Genomic DNA, 23,280 nt, shown 5'->3' on the forward strand with positions numbered 1-23,280 from the left:
GCTCCTTCCCTACACAAGCTATCTTTCCCTATGCCAACTCATTCTCCAACTCCTCCACTCACAACTCCAACACTACATCTTGCTCTAATGCCAAAGTGTGCCCCTCTTTTGCCTTTCATGTTGCCCATGTCATTTGTCGTAGTTGAAGAAGGTAGGGCTCCACACAGCTTGTTGGTATCAACTTTCTCATTTGCTCTGGTGGTGCCTGTATGCTAGAGCCTCCAAGAATAATGCAATCATATCATGTGGCTTATATAACATTTTGTGTTTTAATTGAAACAAGTCCTTAACATGTTCCGATGAAACCCACCTCCAATTGTACATTGCTATTTTTTAGATCATTCATCAATTTTAACATCCAAATGGCAACATTGAACGCTCTACTTGCTCCTGTAAACTTATTTTTTACTAGATCCATTATGCATTTCCATTCTATAGAGGTTATGAATGATTTCTTGAGCCCTCTACTATTGTTGTTGCTCCAAAGACTTTCTCCTTGTCATTCCAAAAGGTCGGCCCTTCAAGATAGTTTTAGTAACAATACCTTATCTTCAAAAGACATTTTTGAGGAGGGTTTCATGGCAAAATACCCTTTGTATGGCACACCAAACAGTTTGTTGAAATCTTTGGTGTGTAGGATAAAACCACTGTTTGGTCAAAATATCTGATGGTAGACTTATGTGTATCACACCATAGTCCATAGTATAGGCTCTAATTCCTTGAGATTAAAGATGGGCATAAAAATAATTTTCCTACCTTGGCTTTCTTGAGTCCTTCAATTGGTGATTATCTAGGGTGCTCTCCCACCAAACTCTGCACTCACTTCCTATCACGCTCTCAAACATGAGGTTTTCTACAATCGCCTACTCATTTTTTGTAACTTCTCTTGAATTTCTTCTTGACACTGGAGGTTGCAGTATTTGTTTGCAATATTTATATTTGATATCATAACTACCCTTTTTAGGGTTTCCAAAACTACCTTTCACCATCGCGCCTTCTCCTTTTAGACACTTCTTCAATTCGCTTGTTGTATGGTACCCCCTAGCACTTCCCTAGTCTTCTTTGTTTAAGTAATACACCATACTAAACTTCACAAGATACGGATTGCACAACATTGTACCATACTAGTGTATTGTGTCATATGGTTATTCAACTACTACTCCTATACAGTGTATGTTCTTATGCCTTTGTTAATTCCTTCTATTCATATGACATACGATGACTATTCCATGACCAAAGTCTATGCCTTCTATACAACATGCAGTAACTATGCCAAAGTCCTTGCTCATGTTTTCTGTACAACATACGGTAATTATGCTGTGTTACTTCTATATGGTAACTCCATTGTGCTCCATGCCTATTCGGCATGTCTCTCTATCTTCTGTACAGTGGCCTTCTGTACATTGCCCCTCCACCTAAGTCGTACGACTTGCAGTCTCATACACAATCTTTCCTTCGACACAATGCAAGCCTCTTCCCTTCGTATTGTGGTCCATATGGTCACCTTCCTTTGTGTTTGTGTCACTTCCTCCTCCACCTTAGGTAGTTTGTTCATCTTCCTGTCTATTTGTGTGCAACTCCTCGATCTTCTGAAAATTTATCAAAACCTTCTAGAAGTAGGGTTTTAATATAACATCTTTTTATGAGGAAGACTAATGTTTTGATTTTGTTATGTTATTCATATTTACTTTCCCCATCCTCTAATTTTTTTTTTTTTTTATATTTTACAATTCTTTCTAAAATTAGCCTTTTAATCATAGCTTTTTCCCTTTTTATTTTTCCATCCCTTTTTCCCTTGATTCTAATCTTCTTGGCCTTAACTCTTAATTTTGCTCAATTTTTTGTTTTTTCCAAGAAGACATAGCTTTTGATTTTCCTTGTTTTAGTGGTCTCCTACATCCTTGTTCCACCTTCATATGCTTCCCTTCAAAAAATTTAAAATGCATTTTCTTCATTTTTATTGCCTTTTTGTCGTTTACCTTCGTCGTTCCAATGTTTGGCTTCTTTTGGAGTTCTTTGTTTTCTTCACTTCCTCCCCTCTTTACACCTCTCTCCTCACTATGGTGGACCTTAACCTCATAAGCATATTTCCACATGCAAGTGCCTAAAGGTATCTTGTAACATTTGTTTTCACAATAGGTTCCCAAGTACTCGAGGTCAAATATTTTATCTACTAGGCATGTGTGTCCCACCCCCTTATAGCTCCCATCCACATAGAAACCTATGTACATTTGAGACCATATTACTTCATCCCCTTTTACCATTGGTGGACCAGTTGGTTTGGAATTACTCTCCATCATGCATTTGAGGTGGGTTTGTACAAGGCCTCTTGTCCTTCTGCAACATACTTTAGGATGAGTTGATCAATGTACCTATCTCCTTCAAAGATGAACAGGTCATCTGTCTTTGTTATCGTCTTTAAGCAAGGCCCAAGGGTGATGTCATACTCTTCCAGGTCAATTGCCTCCTCTAGGTCTTCCTGGAAAACCTCTCCCTTGCTTGCTTGCTCCTCCTTACGTTGTTCTTCAACTTCATCAATGTCATAGGCCATAAAGTGTTATCTTCTTCCTTCATAGGGCGCCTTCCATCTCTAGTATCCATTTATCCTCACCCATAGTGTCAATAGTCCAAACAATTCATTCATGAGGTGCTTATGCACTTGCAGCACTACTATTTCATCAACATGCTTCCTGGCAAGTCATCCTTTGGGTACCATCATAGGTTTGACCTAATCCAAGCCTTTCCTATATGGTTCTTCTGAGATTACTAGGCCTTCCTTGATCTCCTTATCATGATCAATTATCCAACCTCCCCTAGTTGTGAGCATGTTGATTGCTGCAATGTGTGTTTCCCTCTCCTGATGAATTTTCAAAATGGACTCGGTTACTGGTTTTTTGATAGGCCTATCATTTAGGGTGGTAAGTTTTGCAGCTTCATTATTTCCCACCTCCCTGACTCCATAAAGTCCAAGTCGATGAGCTTTGAACTTCCCAAGCTTAACTTTGTTATGACCATTATATTTCAAGATTAACTATCCTGGGCAGAAATTCATCCACCAAAGATGTTTGTTGTGCCACCTTTGTTGCCCATTGTACTAACATCCATCATTCATCCAACTTCAATAGGGTAAACCATCATTCCCTTAAGCTTTCAGCATCTCCTAGTCAGTTCTCTACTACCGCTTGCAGGTCAGCCTCTTGTCCATAAATGAGATGGAAGGATGTGTGTCTTGCTATTATTTTATATGCAGCCCGATACATCCAGAGTACTGCAAGGAATCTTTCTTCCCAATCCCCTTGTTCCACTCTGCAACTCTTGTACAAAATTGAAACCAACACTTTATTTGTAGATTTAGCATGTTCACTAGCTTGAGGGTAGTACGAGCTCGACAAATTGTGGAATATTCAAAACTCAAACTCTTATGTCATGGTCTAGATTACCTAATTCACGAACTACACCCCTTGATCACTCGTGTACATGGGTAATACCCAATCGTGTCACAATTTTCTCATAAAGGAATCAGGTTGTGCTAAGTGTGGTGTTATCTAGAAGTTCCCTCGCCTCTACCCACTTTTTCGAGTACTCTCTGGTAACTACTATATAATTGCATCAACATGGAGCAGTCACCTTTAGGGATACTATAAAGTCAAGGCCCCACCTTTCAAACAACTCGTGTGGCTATGAGGGAAATAACGACACGAAGTCTCCTTTCAAGGGCTTTCCCACCCTTTGGGAGGTGTCACATCCAAGCACCCACTCACGGGCATCAATATGATGGCACCCAACCCTATGTGCTCTCCTACCAACCCTTCATGGGTTTCCTTCAATACACTCAAAATCTCTTCCTCTGTGACTAACCTATGCAAGACTTGGTCAGGTCCCATCTTGTACAAAAACCCATTGATAAGTTGGAACGTTTTACTTTCCAAAACCATCTTCTTTCTTTACTTGGTGGTATCTCTCGAGGAAACGTGGAAGTTGATAGATATTTACAAATATTCTCATGCCAGGGAAGTAGGACCGCTATCTGAAATAAATGAGCATCTAGAAAGTCTTCATTCACCCCCACTGGAGGCTCTTCTGATTTTTTTCTTGATAGTTGGTCTGCAATGATGTGGTTTTTCCCAAGCTGTACCATAATAGTTAATGTAAATTTTGGGAGTAGGAGTAGCCACTGACTTACCATTCCTTATATGACTAGCTTGTTTACCAAGTACACCAATGTCTAGTGATTAATATAGAATGTGAAGGAGATGGGGAGGAAGTACTATCAGAATTCTTGCATGGCGTACACCATAACCCAACGCCTCCCTTTTTGTCACATTGTGATTTCTTTCTACTCTTGACAACAACTGCTAGCAAAAAGTATAGGATGGTCCAATCCTTTGTACCATCTTGTGCCAATGTATCTCCGATGACATAATTTGAGGCATCCACTTGTACATGGAATTCCTTGTCTGAGACTAGATATGCTAGACTAGGTGCACTTACCAGTCTAGATTTGAGTTCTTTGAATGCCTCATCCTGTTTTGTTCCCCACACGAATAGTTCACCCTTCTTGGCCAGTTTGTCGAATGGAAATGATATATGTACATTTCCTTTGATGAGCCGATGGTAGTAACCAACATGCCCTAAGAAAGATTTCACTCTAGTCACATCCTTCGAGCTTTCCATCTGAATGATAACACTTATCTTGTCGAGGTTCGTCTTCAACCTTCCTTGTTGACTATATGACTAAGCAATTTACCTTGAGTTGACACTTCTTTGGGTTGAGTGCTAGTCATGTTTACTGACACTGTTCCATTGGCTCCCTCAACACGATAAGGCGGGTTTCCTTCCCACACTATATATGGACTAGTCATCCAAAAAGGCCTTAAAATTGTTAAACATCTTATCAAATATATAAAGTGTTTTTCTCTAGAAAGTAGTGGAGGCATTGCAAAGCATGAAGGGCATCCTATTCTATGCATACACCCTGTCCTCAACCATGAACATGGTCTTTAGTTTATCTTCCTTGGTGATACTAACTGATTAAAGCCTGAGAATCCATCCATGAACAAGTACATCTCGTGCCCTACCACTTCTTCCAATATGTTGTTAGTGAATGGAATTGGGATGGGATCCTTAATTGTGATGACATTAAGGCATATGAAATCAACACAAATTTGGATCTTTTTTGCTTCTTTCTTTAGGGAAATGACAATGGATGAAATGCATTCACTCATTTGTACTTTGAAAATGATTTTGGCATCTAGAATCTTCACTATTTCTTTCTGTACTTATGCAACATAGTTTTTGTTCATGCAGTACAACCTCTTCCATATGGGGCATGCACCTAGTACAAGCAAAATCCAATGGATGCACAACTCTAATGGTACGCCTATAATGTCTTTATGGTAGTTGTAATTGTACGAACCCTAGGATGCACCAATCTAGAGGGTCAACCCTTGAACAATTCCCCTTTCACGTAACAGTCTTCTAGCAGTGGTCACAACGTACGATGATTATTCGTCTATACGACGCACTGCAAATCAACCTCTATACGACAAAGTCATATGAATAGAAGTATGTGGACCCACCTAGAGTTCATATGCCAACGGATAAACCACCGTATGATGGAAATATGGTGCTTGTACAAAGAAGAATATGATCATACGATCACCTCCTCCTTGCATGCAATCTAAATACCGTACAAACTCCATTGCTCTCCTTCTGTGTGGTTTGTATAGTCGCCAATTCATCTTGGTATGGTATTGAATTGGACACAAGTATTAGAATAGATACACTAAACAATCATCCACTTGATACACATAAAAATACACGTATCTGGAAATATTTATTGATTCTAGAATTTGAACATAGTTTCGCATCTACGGATAGATAGAGACCAACAATAGAGCAAACTACAAATGCCAAGTAGGGAGGATCTTTCAGCTCTGAATTGGTAGACAGCTAAACTCTAATGAAAATTTGAAGATTCAAAGAAAATACCAATTTGCATATCTACAAGAATAACTAACTTGGCCTTGTATATGGCTTCAAGAGACATTCCTAAGGATTACAAATGTGCCGACACGACCAAAATAGTACCAACAAATAAATTTAAAAGGGTCAAAGGGATAACAATATTAAGTTTGTTAAGTAGCATGGATCTTTTTTGCAAATGTAATAGTATGACCATTGTAATTGATATTTTTCAAATGCAGATTTGGATCTGATATAAATATGAGAGGAGACATGTGTCAAGATGAGACATGTCTCCAAGGTTTAATCATCATTTAATTAATATATAATTCATAATAATAATTAGTATAATATATATATATATATATATATGTATATGTATAATATATATATGTATATGTATATATATATATGTGTATTATATATAATATAATATATATACTATATACTATAATATATATAATAATATATATTATTATTACATGAATAAGTATATGAGACATGTCTCCAAGGTTTAATCATCATTTAATTAATATATATTTCATAATAATAATTAGTATAATATATATATATATATATATATATATATATATATATGTATATATATAATATATGTGTGTGTGTATATATATATATGTGTGTATATATATGTGTATTATATATAATATAATATATATATTATATACTTTAATATATATAATATAATATATATATTATATACTTTAATATATATAATAATATATATTATTATTACATGAATAAGTATATATAGAAAATGATGATTTACCAACAACAATGAATCTCAGATTGAATTTATCTGACTGAAGCTACAACATTAACACTCCCTCTTAGCTAGGGAGGATTTGTAGAACACCTTGTGTTCTCAATTATATGAAGAGATATCGACTCAGTATGATATTCCTGGAATGGCATATATAAGGATATCAACATAAATCCATCAACACACACACACACACACACACACATATATTTACGCCGAGAGGCGTTCTATACAATCACAGCACAAATCCCCAGCATAGGAATATGCCAAAATAGATTCTCCGTCAATAAAAAAGAAATGGGAGTAGTTACACACTAATTTAATAAAAAATGATTTTATAAATGCATTTTCAATTTGTTTTGCATTTCGTTTCAATATTTCTTCCTTTTCATTTTTCTTTTTCCAACCGATGGAATGCAAATCGATTGGCAATCTTGTAACGGCAGGAAGCCATAAAGTCATTCCAAAACTTTAAATATGTTGGCCTTGTCGTATTCGAACATACACAGAGATATCCGACTTCTGACTTGATAATTCTCTTTGTTAAGAGGTAACGTTCTATAAATTTGTGTCTGGAGAGGTTTTAAGTTTGAGATTTCTTGTGGACAGATGATAGTGGAGGCGATCTCTAGTTTGAAGGAGCGAAACGGATCGAGCCAGCAGGCAATTACAAAGGTCATTGAAGAGAAATACAATTCTCAGTTGCAGGCAAACTTCAAGAAGGTGCTCTTTACTCAACTGAAGAATTTAACGAAAGCAGGAGAGCTTACCAGGGTTAAGAATTCCTTTAAGCTTAAAGGAAAGGCAGCCGCTAAAGCTTCCACAAACCCTCAGCGGCAAAAGATGGTGAAAATGGCGGGTGTTGGTGAAGTTAGCAAGGCTGAGAAAAAGAAGGCAGTGAAATCGCCGAAGAAGATGTGCACTCCGTGGAAGACACCGAAGACTATCAAGTCAACCAAGCCTACGGTCCAGAAAAAATAGGGTGTTAATTGCTTTATATGTTGTATATAGTTCTGCTACTATAGTGGGGAATGGCTCTTTTACCGTAAAGATTGTAAATATAAATTAAGTAGTAATTTTGTTAATATGCGCTATATGTACACCTGGTTTTGTAAACCTCGTGATTTTGCTAACTTGCACTATAAATATCATAATTTTGGTACAATATGTATGATCCTGAACAGAGCAAATTTGTCTATTGACAAACTTGAATCTTTTATAAATTCTGGGTGTAATATGAGGTGGATAATTTAATGGCGTGTGATTATAATAAATATATGAAAGTTATATATATGATATGGAAAATTTTGAATGATTCACATGACAGTGTGCGATCATAAAAAAAAATATAAAAGTTTTTATCTGTATGATATGGAAGTCTACCTATTTCTTTCTATATGAAAGTTTGCCTATTTTTTCCTTTATGGAAGTTTGCCTATTTCAGTAATCAGCTATATGAATAACGTTGGCTATAGGCCAAATTTCATCTTCGAAGTTTGAATTCAAGTCAGTTGATTGAACTTCACATTTGATGACTACGAGAGAGTGGTTGAATGAGTTTTTGTTTCTGAATGAAAATTAAATACGTTGTTCTTGTTTTCGCATTTGCAGCGTGTCGTTTCCTGGGACTGCAAATGCTAACATTTCTGTCTGAATTGTGTTACAAAATCTAACGTTGTTCTTGTTTGCATGCATTTGTCTTAGGACAGATTCCCCTAACTAAAATAAAATTTCCACTTCATAGTCTTCTTCATGTGAATGGACCACAATATAAACGTGTGCATTTGGGGTGAATTTGGCCATTCTTTGTATTCACTGCAACATTAGAGAAAGACTACTCTGCCTTTCAGCTTCAAAACTAGAAAGCTTTTTCATTGTTTACCTTGTTGACTCAAATTATATTCTTGATGTTAAATATTCAACCTGCTTTTCCTCGCATATTGCTTTCCATTGTTGGGGCATTCTTGGATGGGGTATCAATTTTACAAAATGGGAGGAACTAAAATGCTTTGTGAGCATAAAACATTATGGAGTTCAGTGCCTTATGCTGAACCATACAGTGAAATGCCGAATTACCTCTCTGCTCAACATTGATCTTAGGATTTCATCAGACACTCCTACCACCATTAACGAGCCTAATGCCAACATTTTGTCAAACATATGGTGCATCTCCTTCATACATCTTTGACAAGCCTAATGCGAAGTTGGAATTCACAAGCCTTTCGTGTTCTCAAAGTAGCCATTTGGAGGTCACCGCCATTGAATTATATTCAAGCTGACTTGTCATCGACGTTTTGTTGAACATATGGTGCACCTCCTTCATACGCCTTTAATCATGGTCTCAATCGATTGTCGTTGTGTTCTTGGAGCTTGATGATTTTATTGATATATTTGTAGCTGTTATAAGTAAGATATGTCAAAGGTATACTTTGTTATTTAATTTATTTATATTAAGTAGATCATATACTAAAACATCTATGAAAATAGATTTCAAGAATGAGAATATAAGCTAATAGCTTGAGTCATATGGGTTTGTGTTAACTTTTAAAAAATTAATGTTTGGTCTTATTCTTAAAAATGATTTTTTATGGGTGGAATTTGCATGGTCATGTTATTTTTCATTTGTTTTGGCATCTATTTCATGAATGGTAAAACAATCTAATTAGTATCAGTATAGAAGAAAGAAATTAAAGTAAAGATAATCCTTCTATTTAGCAATTATTTTTCCCAACATTTTAAACAAGGAAACTATTGCATTTGGAAAAAGGCACAACATGGTTCATTTATTTCTATAAAAACTATTATAGGTGATCGTTTATGAATGGTTCAATTATACAATTTATTGGCATTAGAGATGAGAGTTATAATCAATTATTATTTGAGATATATTTAAAGTATTTAATTAAATTTAAGAAATTATAAAATAAAGAATTAAAGAAATAAATGTTAGAGAATTGCAATAAAAAAATTCTTAAATAAAATAATAATTAGGAGTGAGGAAGATATGTACAAGGAGTTAGGTCAAATTAGTTGATGATGATAGTACTATTAACAATAAAAATGTTTTAATTGGTTCGTCCTACAATATAGTTTATACAATTTGATAAATATAGTATACATTCCATTTGAATAAAATATAAAGACCTTCTTCAATTGAAATAAATCAAAATGATTATGCTTCATGACTTTCAACCAATACATTGCTACTCAATATTTGAAAAGTATGTTTGTATATTCTTCACTATCCTTCAAAGGTCATAATATTACCATGTTTCCATACCCAAAATTTCATTACCAATTCTAATACAATTAGGTTTTTATATTCATTTTCTCCACAGCTGATTATACTAAGTGACCTATTATGTTTTTTCAAAACTATTATTGATTTAAAATTTATGTCCCTCTCATTAACTATGCATTTATTCTTCTTTTTTATTGGTGCTAATGCTTTCTAAATTGTTTTCCATGATTTGTTTCAGGCATGGCAGCCTCTAATAGACAATCAAGCATTGTCGACATGAGCCCAACTTCTTCTGTAGGATCAAATCATTTTTTCGAGATAGAATTTCAGAAGTGTGCACAAATAATTAAACAATGTTGTGCAACTATGGTAAAAGCACTTGAGAATGCAACTTTATCAATTGATCATGTACAAGAGATAGAGATAATGGAGATGGCAAATGTTGCCAAATATGTACGCGATGCTTCTGCAAAAGTAGATGCATTTCCACCCATGATGAAAGAGGCCTATATATTACAAACAAAGGTCGTAATACGATTTTAATCTCTGAAGAATATGTGATGTACTTACATCATTATGGAGAACTCTACACGTGGTCCATATGATGATTTCTCATCTTTCATTTTTTCAGTTATTACTTCATCTAAATAATTGTATTAGGAGATATAGTTCTCCTTTCATCTATGTATCAGAATAATAAATAATTGATTTAACTTTTTAGCTCAAATTCTTCTCGACTATACTTGCAAATATTTGAAACATTTTTCCTTGACCTTTGTGTTTGTAGCTACACTATTCATGCTAATCATAATTAACATTAACCAATGGTCTATTTATAAACCTAACTGATAAAATTATAAAACTACTTAAGGAACATTGTAATCCTTATATTGCTCCATTGTGCTAAGAACCTTGTCTAACAAGAACAAGATTCCCTCCTAAATGTAACTCTACACGGAACACTAATCGTAACTCTAACCACGGTCCTACTTTATCCCCTAACCCTAACCATAATTCTAATGCTTTGTCTACTACTAACTCAAACTATAACCCTAATTATAACTTAGACTCTAACCCTAACTTATATTCGAATACTAAACCTAACCCTGACCTTGACCCTAACCCTAACCCTAACCCTTTCTCTACCCCTATCTCTAACCCTAACTGTGATCCTAATCTTAACCCTAACCGTAACCCTCATCCTAACTATTTCTTTACCCCTATCTCTAACCCTAACCCTAACCTTAACCCTACCCCTACCCCTAACTCTAACCCTAAATCTAACTCTACCATAATTAGACTCTAACCCTAGCCCTAACCGTCATCCTAACCTTAACCCTAACCCTAACCCTAACCCTAACCCTAACCCTTATCCTAACCATTTCTTTACCCCTATCTCTAACTCTAACCCTAATCCTAACTCTAATCCTAACCTAACCCTAACTGTAATCCTAACACTAACCCTAACCTTAACCCTACCCCTACCCCTATCTCTAACTCTAACCCTAATCCTAACTCTAATCCTAACCTAACCCTAACTGTAATCCTAACACTAACCCTAACCTTAACCCTACCCCTACCCCTAACTCTAACCTAAATCTAACTCTAACTCTACCATAATTAGACTCTAACCCTAGCCCTAACCCTAAATTTAATGTTGACTAAAACCCTAACCCTAGCCTTAACTCTAACCTTAACCCTGACTCAAACTCGTACCCTAACCTTAACCTTGATGTAGCTCTATATATAACCCTACCCCTAACTCTAACCGTTAATCTAACTCTACCATAATTGGACTTTAATATTATACCCAACTCTATATATAAACGTAATATATATATAGGTAACATAAATAATAGAGCAAGAGTTAAAAGCCTAATATGGTGGCAGTCGCTATATATATGGGGATATATATAGATTAACTCTAAGTGGATATATATATAGATTAACTCTAAGTGGATATATATATAGATTAACTCTAAGTCACTATCTAGATTAACTCTAACCGTTAATCTAACTCTTACCATAATTGGACTTTAATATTATAACCAACTCTATATATAAACGTAATATATATATAGGTAACATAAATAATATATATACCTATGTATATACTTTTACATATAATTTAGTATTAATCTGAATTTATGTTAACTATTAATATATATATATATAGAGGTATATAGATTACTCTAGCTCTAATTGTAACCTTAACCCTAACGATAACCCTAAATCTAATCCTAACTCTAATTCAGACCCTATCCCTCACCCCAATTTTAATCCTAACTCTAACTCTAACCCTAACCCTAACCTTTACACTATCCCTAACCCTAATTCTAACCTTAACCCTAACTTTAACCCTAACCCTATACCCACTATAACCCTAACCATAACCATAACGATAACTCTAACCCTAACCTTAACCATGATCATTACTCAAACCCTAACCTTGACCATAAACATAACTCTACCCCTAACTCTAACCCTAATTCTAACTCTACCATAATTGGACTCTAACCCTAACCCTAACTATAAGCATAAATCTAACCCTAACCTTAACCATGAGCATAACTCTAACCCTCTATCTAACTCTACCATAATTGGACTCTAACCCTATCCCTAACCTTAATTTTAATCCTAACTCAAACCCTAACCCTAACTCTAACCTTAACCTTGATTCAAACCCTAACCCTAACCCCATCCTTACTATAACCCTAACCCTAACCTTAATCATAACCATAACCATAACTCTAACCCTAACCTTAACCATGACCATAACTCTAACCCTAATCTTAACCATAAACATAACTCTAATCCGAACCTTAACCATAACTCTAACAACAACCATAACCATAACTCTATCCCTAACCTTAACCATAGCTCAAACCCTAACCCTAACTCCAACCCTAACCCTAATGCTGACCCTAACCCTAATTCTATCCCTAAGGTTAACATTAACTGTAATGGTAACTTTGTTCCTAACCATATATCTACATATGACTATAACATTTTACATTACACTATCCCAAAAATTAAATATATATATTTTATCTAAATTAAACTCCTTACATTAAATTTTAAAAAATATTTGACTCAGACCCTAACCCTAACCCTAACCCTATCCCCACTATAACCCTAACCATAACCATAATGATAACTCTAACCCTAACCTTAACCATGAGCATTACTCTAACCCTAACCTTAACCATAAGCATAACCCTACCCCTAACTCTAACCCTAATTCTAACTCTACCATAATTGGACTCTAACCCTAACCCTAACTATAAGCATAACTGTAACCCTAACCCTAACCATGAGCATAACTCTAACCCTAACCCTAACCTTAATTTTAATCTTGACTCAAACCCTAACCCTAATTCAAATAATAACTAAATCTTTTATAAGGTTATAAAACTAATTCTAACCCTAACACTAACCCTAACCCTAACCCTAACATAACTCTACCCCTAACTATAACATAACTCTACCCCTAACTCTAACCCTAATTCTAACTCTACCATAATTGGACTCTAACCCTAACCCTAACTATAAGCATAAATCTAGCCCTAACCTTAACCATGAGCATAACTCTAACCCTAGATCCAACTCTACCATAATTGGACTCTAACCCTATTCCTAACCTTAATTTTAATCCTAACTCAAACCCTAACCCTAACTCTAACCTTAAATATAACTCTAACCCTAACCCTAACTCTAGTTGTAAATCTAACTCTACCATAATTAGACTCTAATCCTAACCCTAATCCTTAGTTTAACCTTGATTAAAATCGTAACCTAACCCTAACTCTAACCTTAACCCTGACTCAAAACTCTAACGCCAACCTTAACCCTTACTTTAATCTAGACGAAAACCATAGCCCTAACCCTAATCCTAACCTTAACCTTGACTCAAACCCTTAACCTAACCTTAACCCTGATGTAACTCTAACCCTTTCTCTACCCTTTTCTCTAACCATAAATCTAATTTTAACCCTAACCCTAATCCTAATTTTAACCCTAATTATAACCCTAATTTCAACTCTAACTCTAGCCCTTATTCGAGCTCCAATTCTCACTCTACCTCTAACTCAAACCCTAACTCTAATTCTAATCTTAGCCCTAACTATATTTGTAACCTAAACCCTTATTCTTACCCTTGCCCTTACCCTAATCCTAACCCTAACTCTAATTCTAACCCTAACTATATTTGTAACCCTAATTCTAACCCTAACTATATTTGTAACCCAAATTCTAACCCTAATCCTAACATTAACTCAAACTCTAATTCTAAACCTAACCCTAACAAGATTTGTAATCCTAAAAATAGCCCTAGCCCTAACCCTAATGCTAACCCTGACTCTAACTGTAACTCTATTCCTGACCCTAACTCTAACCCTATCCATAACTCAAACCCTAACAATAGCCCTAACCCTAACTATAACTCTACTCTTCAATATAAAATTTTACGTAACAATATGCTTAAAATAAAATTGAATTAAAGTGATGCAAATAGACACCATATATAGAATTAAAAAATAAAATGTTCAAGAATAATTTTATAGTAAGTTTACACTATTACAATTTTATAGTAAGTTTATACAAATGTATTTAAAAAGAAAAAAATAATTTGGCACTAACCTTAAAAAAAATAGAAAAATTTTTTAAAATACTTTCCTTGTTGCGCCGCGATTGCCACTAGCTTATATATACCTATATATATATATTACGCCGAGAGTAGTCATTCTCGAGGTGCCTATTTTCATAAATCCCAACTGTATTAAAATAACCTTGGGATTAAATGAAAATAGGCACCTCGAGAACGATTACTCTCGACGTAATATATATATATAGGTATATATAAGCTAGTAACATATATTACATATGGAATTTTTTTCAATTCACTATGAGGCTAAATTTCTCAACACTCCCTCTTTATCAAAAAGAGAATTTCAGCAATTATAATATAAGATTTGAATACCACCTTAAGTGTAGTCTATGATAGATTTAAGTTATGGTGTCTGGCAAGATCCGGCCCGAAGAACCATAACAAATTGATTTTCATGGTGTCCGGCAAAATCTGGCTCGAAGAACCATGATGACTTGATTATCAAAGTGTTTGGCAAATCCAGCCCGAAGAACCATGATAAGTTGGTTATCAAGGTATCCGACAAAATCCGGCCCGAAGAACCATGATAACACTTGCTCCAACACATTTTGGTGTTAGGAGATAGGTCAACTATTGATAAGGTCGTCACCTTATAATGGTTACCTTCTAGTTGATACATTCATTATAATGACTTCCAACACTCTGGGACAACAAATTAATGAAGTTTGTCATGATAACAGGTCTACCATTTATAAGATCCTCACCTTACAATGGTTACCTTCTATTTATATATGTCAATGAAAAATTGTCACCTTTCATTACATCTCATATGTGAAATAGTAACCACCTAAGTCACAGGATTCATCAAATTTCGTCCATGAGATTCGGATTTCAGCGAATTTTTACTCTTCCTAAACTTCATCCGAATTTTATAATATTTAATATAATACTATTATTTTATATAATAGTATTTGATTTTAAACTGATATTGAGTTATTTAGTTAAACTATTTAGCAATGTTAAACTATTTTGACAATTTTGTAGATATATTACTAATATTTAAAAATACATCAATATAAACAACTAAAATTTAATGTCGATTTTTTTCCTGAATTTTTACCCTCGCCGAATTTCATTTGAATTTTATGATCGACGAACTTGAATCCGAATACGAACCTTGTGACTTAGGCAACCACCATGAACCAAGTCAGAGGGTGGTACAAAGGCTTGCACCTGAATTCTATCTTGTAGAGAAGAATACATTACAATAAAATTACTTAGAACTTCTCATAGAGAAGATATCATTTACAAAGGATTGCACCTCATAATTTCCTTTTGAACATCGATCATGGTAAGTCAGGTCCTCTAGTCACTTCCTCAGAAGCTCTCTTCACTCAAGGATACCTATCAAACTCACTATGAATCTGATATCAATCTTTATTTTTCTACTAATAAGTCAATACTTCCTCATGATGCACTCAAGAGTAGGCCCATCAAAATCATGCAATCATGCACATGTATTTCTAGACTCCATCTGAGTATCAATCTTCTAAGCTCCTGTGTTACCTTCGAAGAAGTGTCATACTCCCTCTTAATGTAAAAGGATACTCATAATCTCAATCATCAAGGATATTTGCTTCAAGAGCCTTACTTTATCCAGCCTGATCACAACTTCTTTTAAGCTACTGTCATAAGCTACCTAATGTATCATTATTTTTTTCCTTGCAAGATCAACTTCAAATAACTAAGGAAAAGATCAAGGCAAATAACTCTTATAGTATGTGTATAATTTCAATTTAGAGAGGGACTATAATAAGCAAGTAAATATAATAATAAATACTTATCTGCACATTAATGTTCTTGATACAAGTTGCTCCAATGAAGGTCCATATGCATCAAATAAGATGATGTCTCTATACAAACATTTGTCAACCAATGGGAATGACACATTGGCTATTATTCCCCCCCCCCTCCCCCCCACAATGTAAGATTCTCCCTCATTCTGTCAACATTGTTGGGTGATAGTATCTATTTAGTGATACTTAGTTCTCATGAGTGATAATTTCGTCCTATGCAATTCATATCTTGAGGAATGCATTAAAGTTCTGCTTCCATAAATGATCCATCATTGCTATTATTTCCCATATCATCATCTCCTTGGTGTGAGTATGTAATGTTCCCTCTATACAATTACTTTGGTTTTAACTGATTTCCCAATTTCAAGAGGGTCCTTGTAGTTTCCTTGTAGAATATTTCTCACCTTTCACCTTGATATGTAGTAGGTTTTGCCTTGATTTTAAGATCGTATATGTTTTACTCTTCAAAATACATGTTTCCTTTACTTTCAAGGTTGCATCTAATGAAATGTCAATCTCCCTCTGAATTCTAATCTCCCTCATTTTCCTGCAAGAACATTCTTGGAGGAAAAGAATCAAGACAAATAGTTCTTATAGTACATATACACATAACAATGTTAGTAATTGAACTCATGTCTATGACTAATAACATAAATGATTATAACATAATACAATACACAGTGATGTCAAAATATAACCATACTTCATTTTAACCTTTTATATTCTCATAATGAATCTCTTTATAGTTAACAAACATTATATCGAATTATCAAATATCATTTTGAATAACTATATATATTTCACAATCTTTAATACAAAACATATTCCATTATATATGTTAGAAAACATATTATATATCCATTGAGTTAACAAGATAGGAGAACCTCAAATAAAACATATATGTATATTATTCAATAATAATATATGGAGAGCATACCTTACACTTACTGGGTAGGTACCCAATGATAACAATATAGTTGTAATTTGACTGAAGTGGAATGACTATTCATCGATAATAATAAATAAGAGACCAAATGAATGAGGCAGTCGTCTGTTGGCATCTGCTGACATTTCTCCATCCTCCTTAATTTTGACAGCCTTGCTAGAGTCTCGTGAGAAAATAAAAATCAGAGAATGCAAAATGATCAGGATGGGTGCCCTCGTCTCTCATTAAGAAGAACAATTTCACCGCCATCTCGCAACATTCAAGGCAAGTGTACCCAAGCATACCATATCAAAAGAGACGAGGTGAGTCAGTATAGGGACAAAAGAAAAATGAATATTAAAGTTAGTAGAAAACAAATAACAGTCAGCAACCAAGGATAGTGACAATTCAACTTGAGAAGCCAAAGATAATTCTATAATAAATTACTCACATGAGAGGACAAAACGAAATGGGTTTAAAGTTGACGATGAAGGGAGGCTATTGTGACAGATCTCTACTCATGTATAATCTCGTGTATCATCTAGACACTTCCGTAAACATTTATGGATATCAGATGAATCACTCAAGTTCCCACACAGGATAAGGACATCATCTTACATGATGCGCATGGATATATTGCCCCATCCAACTCTGTTTCCTTTTTCCTCTTCTCTTGTTCAAATTAAAAACAAAACCGGAAATTATTTCCTTTGAATCCACATGAAATTATTTCTACTAGATGGGAAGATCTCTTCTCCCGGACTTCAGTATGCCCACAAATCACACTCATTATTAGTTTGAAGGCCATAAATGTCTTGTACCCGTAGCCACAAATGAATTGCGTGCAGTAATGAAATAACCTCAAAATGTCGAGAAAATTCATTCTACGTGTCAAAGGCTGAGATGGCTTTTGATGCTTCAACTTCAGGAATTTGTATGGTAATATTGTATTCATCAGTTTGAAGCGAACTCGAGGTTTCCTCCTTGCCAAATGAAAGCTTTAGATCTGTGGTTGATTCAGTAGTCATCTTTGCAGCTTCCATCACAATCCCTGTAACATAGGTAGCGACAAGTGAATCTTTTGTGCATAACATTTGCTCATATTCTGTAGCTTCAGTTTGCCTACTTAGGACTGGAACAGTGATGGGAATTCCCAATAAATCATTATCCGCAGTATCTATAGCTGGATAACTCTCCCTAGTCATTGCACCTTGGTTGAAGGTTGAGAGTCAAGACTACCTCTGACTCTTTAACTTCAGGAACTGAAAACAAAGCAACATGCCTTGAAGCTACTGAATTTTCCTTAGATGACATTTGTGCATGTAGAATAGCTTCAGCTTGCTGAGACAGGGCAGTTCCAGTATTGTTCATCCTCACTATATCATCATAGTGTTCTATTATTTGGTGTTCCTTCCCTTATATCTGCTGATTCTATATCATTTCCTTCGTGGATGTCCTATGTGCTTTTAGTCTATTGACGTCTGTTCTATTCTGCACGCTTGCCAATTCTTTCCATCGACTTTTAAATATGGTTTGCCACCTATATTTCTATATTCCCTTCTGATATCCTCTTTGTTGACCTTTCAATATTTGGTGGCTTTTGTTCCCTCTTATCTCTTAGTACGTTTGGTTGACAATCTGATCCAATCATCTTCGCAATTTCCACGTTAATATTCAAACTTATACAATCTCTCCCTTTTCAGTGTATTTTCCATGTGATATCTTCCCACGATGTATATTCCTCACTACCTTGGAATAAGTTGTAATGGAATTCGATGATTAACAGATCTGCAACACCCAATTTAACCTTCGGATCATATGATTCAAGGAGAAACACAATTTTCCAACATTTGCAGTGCGGCTCTGATACCATGTTAATAACATGGATCTTTTCTGAAATGTAATAGTATGACCATTGTAATTGATATTTTTCAAATGCAGATTTGGATCTTATGTAAATATGAGAGTGAAGAGACATGTCTCCAAGGTTTAATCATTGTTTAATTAATATATATTTCAAAATAATAATTAGTATAATATATATATATATATATATATATATATATATATGTATGTATTATAATATATATTATATACTATAATTAGAAAATGATGATTTACGAACAACAATAAATCTCAAATTGAACTTATCCAACTGAAGCTACAACTTTAACAAAGTTTTCAAACAATACACAATTAATAATAAATCAAATTAGTTAATATATCGGGGACATTACTATCCTCTCATCCCAAGAACTGTTTTCCCTCAAGCAATTGAAAACAAATGCTCTGAAATATGTTTGCATTCCTTGGTGGCGTCTTAATTGGCAGGTCCTTCCAACACAATAGAAATTCCTTGACAGTGGACGATGTTACATCCCAAATTTTGCCCTAAAATTTTTAAGTTGTTTATAGCCATTCAACCAAATTAATTTTTCATGTTCATGTGAAATCGAGTTAGTTCATTATTGCCGTTGTTATATCATGTTAGTTATAGTCGTTATTTATTTCTTTATGTTCATATGAAATTGAATCAGTTAAATTATAACCATTGCATCGATTTGATTATCAAAAGAAACTAGTCAGTTAAATTTAGTCGTTGTGTTCGTATGAAATGTAATTAGTTAATGTTAGTCGTTGTACAATGAAATTTCCTAACGATCACTTGATGATTTTTGTTTAACAAATTATGAATCTTGAATTGATGTTTTGGCAAGAATGTTGTTTAAAAATGTTTACAGGATTAAGACCGGAGAGAGAGAGGGGAAGCATTACAAAACGAGGTCATCGGAATGGGATGAACATAAGATTCAGTCATCAAGAATGACAGGTTTGACCTTAAAGTCGCCATGGCAAGGTTATTAGGACTTGACAATAAATTTCTTAATGAAAAATTTCATGAGCTAAAATTAAAAATTAAAAACAATATAATTATAAAAAAAAACAAAGTTCTTACCTTTATTAAATTTATTAAATAATAATATCACTTAATATTATTTTACTCTCTCGATTAAGATCATAAATAAATTAATACAACGTGGCACCATTACATTAGAATTATTAATCCAATAATGCAACCTTGGAACTACGTATTTATAAACTTAACCAAGATGATAAAATAATATTAAATAATATTAATAAATAAACTTTTCATCTTTCCTTTTCGTTTCAATTTTCCCTCTTTTCATATTACTTCTTTTCAAACTGAATAATAAAAGAATTCGAATGAATTCTTGTAACGGCAAGGAAGCCGTAAGGTCAGCTTGAAATACATATTTATGTGAGCTTTGTCGTGTACTGGCATACCATTCCCCAACATCCAACTTCATTTCTTTGCAAGTTTTCATCCAGTTTCCTTGCTTGATACAGTGCTTACAGCACTCAGAATTTATCGTTTTGCATCCCACAATCAGTGGCACTCCCGTGAAAGTCTAGGAAGGAGGCGTTGAGTCAGTCACAGCAAAAGAAACTGCAGAACAAGTGTGTCACGTAAGATAGTGTTTCACAAATTCTTCTTTCCCTTTTTACCTTGCACAGCTGAGTCTTTTTGTTAAAATCTTTCCATGCAAAGTGCTGAGTCGACTTTTAATTCTTTTCATGCTATGTAATGAGTCGAATTTGTTAAAATCTTTTCCATGCTATGTGCTGAATAAGTCTTAATTAAACCTTTTCCATGTTATGTGATATCATGCCATCCTCAATAGAAAGTCTGTAACCATCTTTAAAAAGTTTGAATTTACACTCACATGAATTGAAACGAGCAAGTACTTATATTAAGTTTAGTCATCTGCCAAAGAAAATCCATTCAGTCGAAAGTCTTGAAGGAGCAGAATACAATTAAATTTACCAATCTTTAAGAGTAATGCCTGAAGATTCTTCATTTAAAAACTATACTATTAATCTCTGAAAGATATGATTCAATAGCTGATAAAAAGTAATGAGAACACCAAGGATATCACCCGGTTAATGCAAGAATAAGGTGATGAAGGTGTAGGATATGCAAATAAAGACAAATGTTCAGGCACCAAAGAGACACCGGCCTGATGGCCTGATTATGGTGAGGAGGTGTAGATGAACCTGTAAAAAAAAAACATGAATGAAATTAGTAACCATTATTATATAAATTAGATCTAATGAAATTAGCTCATCCAAATTCCACTTTCGAAATTAGTTGTCAAGCTAAGTGGTGGAGATCAGATTATAAACCCACATTTCGAAATCCTTGGCCAGGGTGGTACAAGGCAGACATGCCACAACAAATTGATCGTGTTGTTGTCCTGATGTCTCAATTATTCTTCCGAATAGCTGTTGGGACCTCAACCCACTTGACTACTCCAATGGCTAGATCAATGAACGTCTCATGCCCGACCTCGGGATAGGGAGGGTCGTTCTATTAAATTAGAATTTGTGGGGATAAGTAAAAAGGTCCGCAGTTGGAAGGTTAAGCCTATGATAATGCTTCTCCTCTCACCAAAGTCAGAGCTTGGACAACCAATCAGAAAGTCTCTCAACTAGAAACAATACGTTCTATTTACCCTGTAAGTTTAGTATTTTTCTTTTAAAGCTATAAATTACATTTACCAAAAAGTTAGATATTAATTTTCAGAATTACTTAGTTGATCATGAGCATATTAAATTGCATTTTCATTTCAATAATCTATGAATAGATTAGATTTATTTTTCAGCTGAATATATCAACAACTCAAATTCAGTTTTTATTTCTATGTCAAATGAATTTGAATTATAAATCAGTTAGTTTAATGATGTAATTAGTTTGTAGAAAATCCAGCTGTTACATACCTCAGCCTCTCAAATTGTATCTCTTAACAAGGATAGAATAGTGATGAGCGAAGTTAGACAATGACAGTAGACAACTAGATGATGACATCAGCGAGTGTGCGAGCTCCGAGGTCGCAAGTGTGAGAAGTTGTAATTACAGTTAACCGACAATGTTTTGTAATTGCAAAAAGATGTAATGAATTATAATATCTTAATGAGGTCCTATTATAATTAACTGGGAAAGCCTCAAGGCTGACTCAGAATTATTTTGAGGATATGGTATAAAAGAAGGTTATTCCCCTTCTGATGAAATGTGTAATATGTATATAAGAGTGTATTGAGTAAGAGATATGCGAAGTTTATAAATGCAAGTAAGAGACCAAAGGGATCAGCGTGATGCGAAGTTGAAGATCTGGTTTCGAGATCTAAGAAGTATTTGGTGCGGTATTGGCATAGTAAGAGGAGAGAGAAAGAGTTTGAGTTGCGGAAATCAATTTCATTTCTATTATTCTAAAAAGAATAATACAGAAGCTAGTTGGACAATGAGTTCGGTGGTCTTGCCCCTGAAGCTATTTGGACAGTGGGTCCATCTGCCTTCTACATCTCCCAACAAGATTGGCACAACTCCTAACAAGGTTGGAATTTCCTAATAGGGATTCAAAGTCTCCTTACAGAGACTACTATGTACTCAATGTATTTCATTGGCTCCTAACAGAGTCCATCCTCTTACAAGGATTTTTTATATTAATACATCATTTTGTGGGTATCATCCCCACCAGGGTTTTCCCTTTGATCAAGGGTTTCCCTAGTTAACATATCTACTATTACTATGTATGTGTATCTTCTTATGGTTGCTAATTATATTGCTCACATGTTTAAGGTTTAATAAGGTTGATAAAAGTTAAATTGATCTGATTACTAATTCACCCCGCCCCCCTTTCAGAGCTTTGAAGGGTGTCATACCTATTGACATGTGATAGGTAGTGGTGTAACAGTGCTCTCCTAAATGAAGCCAACGGACCCATGCCTTTTGTTGTGTTGAAACGTAGTTCCTAAGGTAACCCTCCAACCACTTATTTACTATCTCTGTTTGACCATCCATTTGTGGGTGGTAGCTCATACTTAGCG

At 34.6% G+C, this 23,280-nt stretch overlaps 2 protein-coding genes across 2 annotated transcripts in view; one reads left to right on the top strand and one right to left on the bottom strand.

Moving 5' to 3' along the window:
* The window catches only part of ASPGA1 (N-terminal nucleophile aminohydrolases (Ntn hydrolases) superfamily protein), a 124,590-nt gene that overhangs the window by 18,118 nt on the left and 83,192 nt on the right, over window positions 1-23,280 (bottom strand). The window lies entirely within an intron of this gene.
* Window positions 7,355-7,769, top strand: LOC149540268 (histone H1-like). The gene has a single exon (XM_089801413.1). It carries the CDS (start codon window positions 7,355-7,357, stop codon window positions 7,724-7,726), a length of 372 nt encoding a protein of 123 aa, XP_089657539.1. The 3' UTR covers window positions 7,727-7,769.

The sequence above is a fragment of the Cupressus sempervirens genome, chromosome 9, assembly GCF_028749045.1.
Source record: "Cupressus sempervirens isolate cs-2001-9-10 chromosome 9, ASM2874904v1, whole genome shotgun sequence".
Lineage (NCBI taxonomy): Eukaryota > Viridiplantae > Streptophyta > Pinopsida > Cupressales > Cupressaceae > Cupressus > Cupressus sempervirens.